The sequence below is a fragment of the Pinus tabuliformis genome, chromosome 8, assembly GCF_031772625.1.
Source record: "Pinus tabuliformis cultivar Carrire ecotype Pingquan chromosome 8, CPIR1, whole genome shotgun sequence".
Taxonomy (NCBI): Eukaryota; Viridiplantae; Streptophyta; class Pinopsida; order Pinales; family Pinaceae; genus Pinus; species Pinus tabuliformis.
The window spans coordinates 630,433,730-630,440,869 of NC_142294.1; the positions used below are offsets into that span (position 1 = coordinate 630,433,730).

Below are 7,140 nucleotides of genomic sequence, written 5' to 3' on the forward strand. Positions count from 1 at the left end.
GATTCCATTGCGCTGTAATTTTGAATTCTGAAAATGGTGTTGGGGACGATTCCATTGCGCTGTAATTTGGATTTCTTCAATGGTTTTGGAGACGATTCCATTGCGCTGCAGTTTTGACTTCTGAAAATGGTTTTGGTGAAGTGTACATAGCGTCACATAATTCCACTAACAAGATTTCTGCAAATAACCTCTGAAGTCAGTCAAATAGGGAGACTTTTAGATCAAAATGGTTCGGTGATGACTGGCTTGTCTCATGATTAATCAAATTAAATAATACGGAGCAGTTGTGTGCAGACATTGTTATTCAACGCTAGATTAAGAGTTGTGCTTTGGCGGACTTCCTCCTCACGGGATTAGTTTGAAGAGCTTTCTTTCGGAAGCCCATGTCTTAGAAAGTAAACAAATTGATTTGTTTGTGAAAACAAGTTGGATGCTTCCAAGTTTTTTCCCTGGTTCGACTCGGTCAATTGCTTGCGGTTCTAAAGAAGTTTGTTCAGGTTTCTAGTTTCTTTTTCATTGTTAACTGGGTCAATTCACGCGTTCTAGGATCCTGTTGGGACGCCCATGTGCTCAAAATGACTCGGATTTGGCAAATGGAAATACTGTAAGTTTGGCACTCTGGGACTCCAGCGGATTGTAGCAGGGGCGTTCATGGCGATGGCGATGAAGATGAAAACATTAATCAGCACTATAGCACTTACAGTGTGCCTGTGTATGCGTATGCCCCTCTCTGGGGCTGATCCGTACATTACTACCGTTTGGCGTGGTTGTGGGACTAGCGAATATGGAAACGGTAGCGCCTTCCAGGGTAATCTAAACCAGGTTTTGGAATCGCTGGTGAACAACGTTTATCTCAATGGATTCAATACTTCCAGTGTTGATGATGGGCAAAACAGCAACAGTACGGTTTATGGGCTTGTCCAGTGCAGGGGAGATTTAAATTCCTCCGATTGCCAACTGTGCGCATCCACGGCGAAATCCAGGCTTGTTGACGGATGCCAAAACACTTCCGGATTCATTCAATTAGACGGTTGCTTCTTACGTTATGACAATCATTCCTTTTATGGCAATTATAGTGACAGTGGGCTGAAAATTGTTCTCTGCAATACCCAGACCAGCAGTCAGTTACAGCAGTTCTCAAATACTATTAAGGCCATGCTCCTAAATATTGCCAATGAAGCGGCCCAAAGTCCTAAACTTTTTGCTGCAGATTCAGCCGTTGCCCCATATAATTCGACGGAGCATATCTACAGCATAGCGCAGTGTTTGAGAGATTTATCCTCAACAGACTGTGGATCGTGCCTGAATTTTGCCCTGTCACAAATATCTAGATGCCAAACTGGATCTATTGGCTCTCAATTCGGATCCATGAACTGCTATTTGCGTTCTGAGCTTTACGCATTTTTCAACACTCTTCCTGACCCTGGTATTTTCTTCATATAGTTTACCATGATAAAGATATGTACTGGTTTTGTAATTTTTTCTTTTGTCAATTAAAATGTAACCAATTTTCTTGTGCAAATTTGCAGGAGGGAAAAGATCTAAAGTGCTTGGAATAACTCTGGCCGTGGTACCCGCTACGGTTGGATTAATTGCAGCCATTGGCCTTTGCATATGGAAATTTTGCTCTCCTGGAAAATTTTGGCAACAGATTTCTCTAACCAGAGGTATCATTCAGTGTGCACTCATTAGCTTGTGTGTTTTTAAATGATCACTATTCTTTCAGGTTATCAGGTTATTTTTATATTGATTACCGGTTTTGGAAATATTTTGGAATATGATGGAGGGAAATAGTTTAGAGATTACAAAACATCGACATTTTAATGGCTATTAGGATAAATTAATATGGAGTTTTTTGGTTTTTAAATAAGTTATATTGGAGATGAATATTATGCGCAAAAGTTACAGTGAGTTGTAATAAATCTAGACTCAGATAATCACTAGAAATATGATCGAGTCAAGTTTCTCTGAACCACTCTAACAATCCCCGAGGTCAATCTCGTCCCAATCGCTTTATGTTCAAGCCTATATAAAAAGGTTTTCATCTACAGAAATACACAGGTAACAAGCTTTTGTGTCCACTAATTATCTAGGATACCTTTTCATGTACAAGGTTCATCACCTCAGAGCTCACATTCCCCCTCATCAAACTAAGATTCCAGTACACCTACTATCCAAATGATCCATTTCACAACTCTCCATGACTCCATGCCACACTTCTGTTTGATCAAAATTTTAATGTCTTAAAACAATGCTTGTTCCTGCACAACAAGTATATTTGACCAATAGATTTTACAACTTCCTAAGAAAATATAGATGGTTCTTTAATCAAAACTCTCAGTGTTCACACATCAGACTGGCTTCTTCACTGAACTCCAACCATCAAATTGATGGGAAGAAGGTTAATTGTTTGACTTCACTCATTTTCATCTGATTCAAAAATATTTCCTAATATTTTCTCTCTGAAGTCTGTTTCTCCCCTGAAATCTGAAGTCTGTGTTTCGTCTGATGGCTTGTAATTGTTTCCGCAGGTCAGGAATGGGAAATTAACTTATCCTCTAATATAGCAAATCCGGAACTTATATTCAAGTACAGTATTTTGAAAGAGGCTACAAGCAACTTTAAAGCAGAGAATAAGCTTGGCGAAGGGGGATTTGGATCCGTTTTTAAGGTGAGCGCTTAGCATTCAATTACTCACAGATTTTGAGGCAGCGGTCGAGTATTTTTGGGGAATAAAAATAATTTTGAAATTCATTGACCTGCTGCAGGGGGTTCTCTCAGATGGCAGAGAAGTTGCTGTTAAACGGCTGAAAGTAGGTTCAAGGCAAGGAGATGTGGAATTTTTTAATGAAGCGAATCTCATCAGCCGTGTCCAGCACAGGAATCTAGTCAAAATGATTGGTTGCTCAGTTGAAAGCTCAGAAAGGCTACTGGTTTACGAATATCTCCAGAACAGTAGTCTAGACAGGATTATATTTGGTTTGTTTTTAACTTTTCAACTGCTTAATCGCTGCATAGATCTTGATTTATTCAAATTTGTGTATCTAGCTTGCTAATGTTTTTACGGCATGTGATGCAATAATTGCAGATATAACAAAACGCCATTTACTTGACTGGCGAGCGAGGTACGAAATCATAGTCGGAACTGCGCGTGGGCTGGCATATCTTCACGAGGAGTCTGAGATTAGGATCATTCATAGAGATATCAAAGCAAGCAATGTTTTACTGGACAATAAAAACAGACCCAAAATAGCAGACTTTGGTTTAGCCAAACTCTTTGCAGAAGATGAGAGCCATGTGAGCACTAGAGTTGCAGGAACATTGTAAGAATTCTCTCTACTGTTCAATCTCTCTTGATGCCCCCAACTTTATTTAATAGCTTACACTACATGAATAAGTACCTATGACATCTGATATATAGGAAGAAGGAACAGGTAATTTAGAGGGTTAAATTATGGAGATCTCATCTACATGACATTGTGCAGAGGTTACATGGCCCCTGAGTACGCCTTACGCGGACAGCTGACAGAGAAAGCAGATGTGTTCAGCTTTGGAGTTCTTTTACTTGAGATTATCAGCGGAAGAAAGAATCATACTGCGGGTGAAGAGATGGAGTTTCTCATTGAAAGAGTATGGTTCATGTGCATCTCATATTGATCATTGAAATTTTCTGAAATCTCCATAGCATTGGCATCCCCTGCTAACTAAAGTTTGATGCTGTTCTTGTTGATATTGGCCACTCAGGCATGGAGATTGTATGACACAGAGAAAGCATTAGCACTTATGGATCCTACACTGGAGGGCAGTTATTCGTCCGAGGAAGGGGTTAGGGTGATTAAAATAGGTCTTCTGTGCACTCAAACAGCTGCAGCGTTGCGGCCTTCAATGTCCCGGGTGGTGTCGATGCTGACAAGTGAGGGAGAATACCTTCCGTCGCCAGTAAGGCCTGCTTCCATAGATCTGGATTACGTTGCACACCCTCGAAAAACATTAAACAAAACAACAATAACATCATGCAGTACAACTACTTTTTCTACGACACCCTTAGATATCCATTCTGCAGCTGTGGATTCCTCATCAGACATGCTAGGGCCGAGGTGAGAACCAGGCCCAGCCTCTGGTATTATTTTTATGTCGGCTGATTACAGGAGGGCATCATCTTCTTTCTTGTGTGTCACTCCATTTAAGCCGGTCAAGCCATATAGTTAAATTCAACCAGTCAAATCAATGGGCACCGTTAAAGGTGTTGGAGTTTGTATATTGCGGTAAAAACATATTTTTTATATTTCTACAATTGAAATTAAAAAGTACAATTTCTATATTTATATTTTTTATATTTCTATAATTGAAATAGAAAAATATAATTTCTGGTTCGCATAGCAGCTGATTTGATCTTTTAAAACACATTTTATTTTAGTCAAAAAGAAAAAGATTAATTTGTCATTAGAAAAGAAAGAATATACAAAATAAAAGAAAAAACTAACGATAAAATAACAATAAGAAATTCTAAACGAGCATACACAGCATAAATACCAACATCCAACAGAAAAATTTTCTTTGAAAACAAATTTGCTAAAATATCACTCTCTGTAATAATAAAGAATTTGAATATCATTAAGCTGTTATTGTAATTACGTGATCTTTCTTCCTTTTTCATGATTGCAAAACAACATGAACACAGTTTCATGAGGCCATTGCTGGGATGGCCAGTTTAGTATTTGAATGTTTTCCTCGGAAGGAACCCAGGAAAAGCTTATAAAATGTTTTTATTGAACTATTTGCAAGTATTCCTGGTGTATCCATGAACTCCATAATAAACTAAACTCTAAGAGACAAAATTGATTGCAAAGTATTCCTTTTGTACTAAAAAAATATTAAACTCTTAGAAAGTATATTACAGTGTTTTTTTGGTTCCCCAATATATGGGATAGGTTGAATTTTTCAAATTATATCGGAAAGGTAGCAAGGGTGGGAGGAAAAGTGTTGATTGTTAAGAATATTACAGTGTTTTTTTGGTTCCCCAATATATGGGATAGGTTAAATTTTTCAAATTATATCGGAAAGGTAGCAAGGGTGGGAGGAAAAGTGTTGATTGTAATAATTAATTAAGGGGAATAAATATTATAGTGTTTTTTGGTTTACAAATATATGGGATAGGTTAAATTTTTCAAATTATATCAAAAAGGTGGCAAAGGTTTGACGAAAGGTGTTGATTGTAAGAATTAATTGAGGGGACTAAATATTACCATGTTTTTTTGGTTTACACATAACTATTCCCGGTGTATCCATGAACACCATAATAAACTAAATTCTAAGAGACAAAGATTGATTGCAAAGTATTCCTTTTAATATTCGAAAATATTAAACTCTTAAAAGTGTTTTTTGGTTTACAAATATATGGGATAGGTTAAATTTTTCAAATTATATCGGAAAAGTAGAAAGGGTTTGAGGAAATGAGTTGATTGTAAGAATTAATCGAGGGAATAATATTATAGTAAAAGAATTTTAAGATTGATATTGCTATAATTTTAGCAATAGCTAGTTATAATGTTAATAGATTTTTGTAATTTTGGCGATAATATTTTATAGATTTTTAATTGATTTGCATAATTTTATTAATAGTATTTTGTAATTGGGTAGATTTGTGATTGATTTGCATAGATGTTAATATTTTATTATTCAATAAATTTTTATCCATTTTATATGTAGGTGGGTCTAAATTTAGATTTAAATTAAATTTTAAAAGGGTAAAAGAAAATTGAAAATAAAAGAAATATTAAATTTAGGAAATAATAGCATGTTATTTAGTAGAAATAGATCTTTTTTCTAAATTTTATGGTGATTAAAAATATTTTAGAAATTTTATTAGTAAAAAGTTTTTTATTTGGTAAGATTATTTGAATTTAACATTAAAAAAAATTTTGAAAATAAAATATATCTTATAATCCTTTCTCTAATATAAATTGAATTATCAATATATCTTTTATATCATTTGAATATAGTTATTGGTACAAATTTATATGGAAGGTCATGAACCATTAAAAAAATAAATTATCATCTTAGATTTGTACTATAAAAAGAAATCATAAACTGGTATGATAATATTTTTACATCTCTCAATAATATAAACATTGGGGAGATAAGTTGACACAATTACACATGTTTCTATTCACTGCATTTTTGACGAGGAGGGTGCTCCATTGCTAATGTCATTCACTCTTTCCTAAAATCAAAGAAGCATAGTGAGTTATATATTTGCATATGCTATAATATGATAGTAGATAAATGTTATCTAGTTTTTTACCCTAAAAAAGAAGTTGTCATTCATCTATAGAGATCCCATCCATAATTTCTAGTTTATTATTTATATTAACCACATAATCATCGAATTTCACCCACACACAAGTAAGGTATTCCCAATAAAGTATGATACCATATTCTGAAATCTTCCTTTCATATTGTAGCCCTCTTGGAGTAATGCTTCCCCACCATTTATGTTGAAGAGATGCACGTTTTCATGCATTTTTCATAGAAACATTAAATAAAACACTTTCCATGCAACCTATGCTACCATGGTATTTCTATTAATTAGGAAAAAAATAATTAGGTCTTTATTCAAACAATTAGCAAATAAGAATTTCTTCAAATTCATGATAAGTATCCTTTTGATTTTTTGAATGAAAGTGAGCATACCAAATCATTGCTAGTGTTTTTTTGGGAATATTTGTACAACTGAAATACAGGTAGGATCTACATTTTTCCCAATTGTGCTAAACATTTCACTAATTAATTCCCCAAAAATTGGCACCTATGTTTGTGCTACTTTCAAATTCTACCTCTCTTTGAATAATGTCTTTGTGAATATTTCTATTAATGAATAATCTAATAGACTTGTTCTAGAATGAGATGTGAGAAAAACACCCAATTATTATGAAATTATTTCCCTTGAGCTTTGGGATGAAATACAAAAAGCCATGAAGAAAAATGTAAAAGTGGAAAATTCATGGCCATGTCCTCCAGAGATCCATAGGCCACATCATCCAAAACCTAAAGGATTGTAATCATTTGAACAACAAGTATTAGATGCTGAAGAGGAACACAATGTGGAAAATCGATCAAAATATAGATGTAGAGAAGGAT

General features: G+C 34.9%; 1 protein-coding gene across 1 annotated transcript; it reads left to right on the forward strand.

The window, feature by feature from the left end:
- Positions 1–228: 228 nt before the first annotated feature.
- LOC149237080 (cysteine-rich receptor-like protein kinase 2) lies at positions 229–4,267 on the forward strand. Its single transcript, XM_089366740.1, has 7 exons — positions 229–1,426; positions 1,530–1,667; positions 2,532–2,671; positions 2,769–2,979; positions 3,089–3,323; positions 3,486–3,630; positions 3,745–4,267. Exons 1-7 carry the CDS (start codon positions 652–654, stop codon positions 4,099–4,101), a joined length of 2,001 nt encoding a protein of 666 aa, XP_089222866.1. The 5' UTR covers positions 229–651; the 3' UTR covers positions 4,102–4,267.
- Positions 4,268–7,140: the final 2,873 nt, after the last annotated feature.

Coding starts and splice junctions, on each gene's coding strand:
- LOC149237080 (XM_089366740.1), top strand. CDS start 652: ATGGCGATGGCGATGAAGATGAAAACATTAATCAGCACTATAGCACTT. Junction 2,672..2,768: donor GATTTGGATCCGTTTTTAAG/GTGAGCGCTTAG, acceptor GACCTGCTGCAG/GGGGTTCTCTCAGATGGCAG. Junction 2,980..3,088: donor TCTAGACAGGATTATATTTG/GTTTGTTTTTAA, acceptor CAATAATTGCAG/ATATAACAAAACGCCATTTA.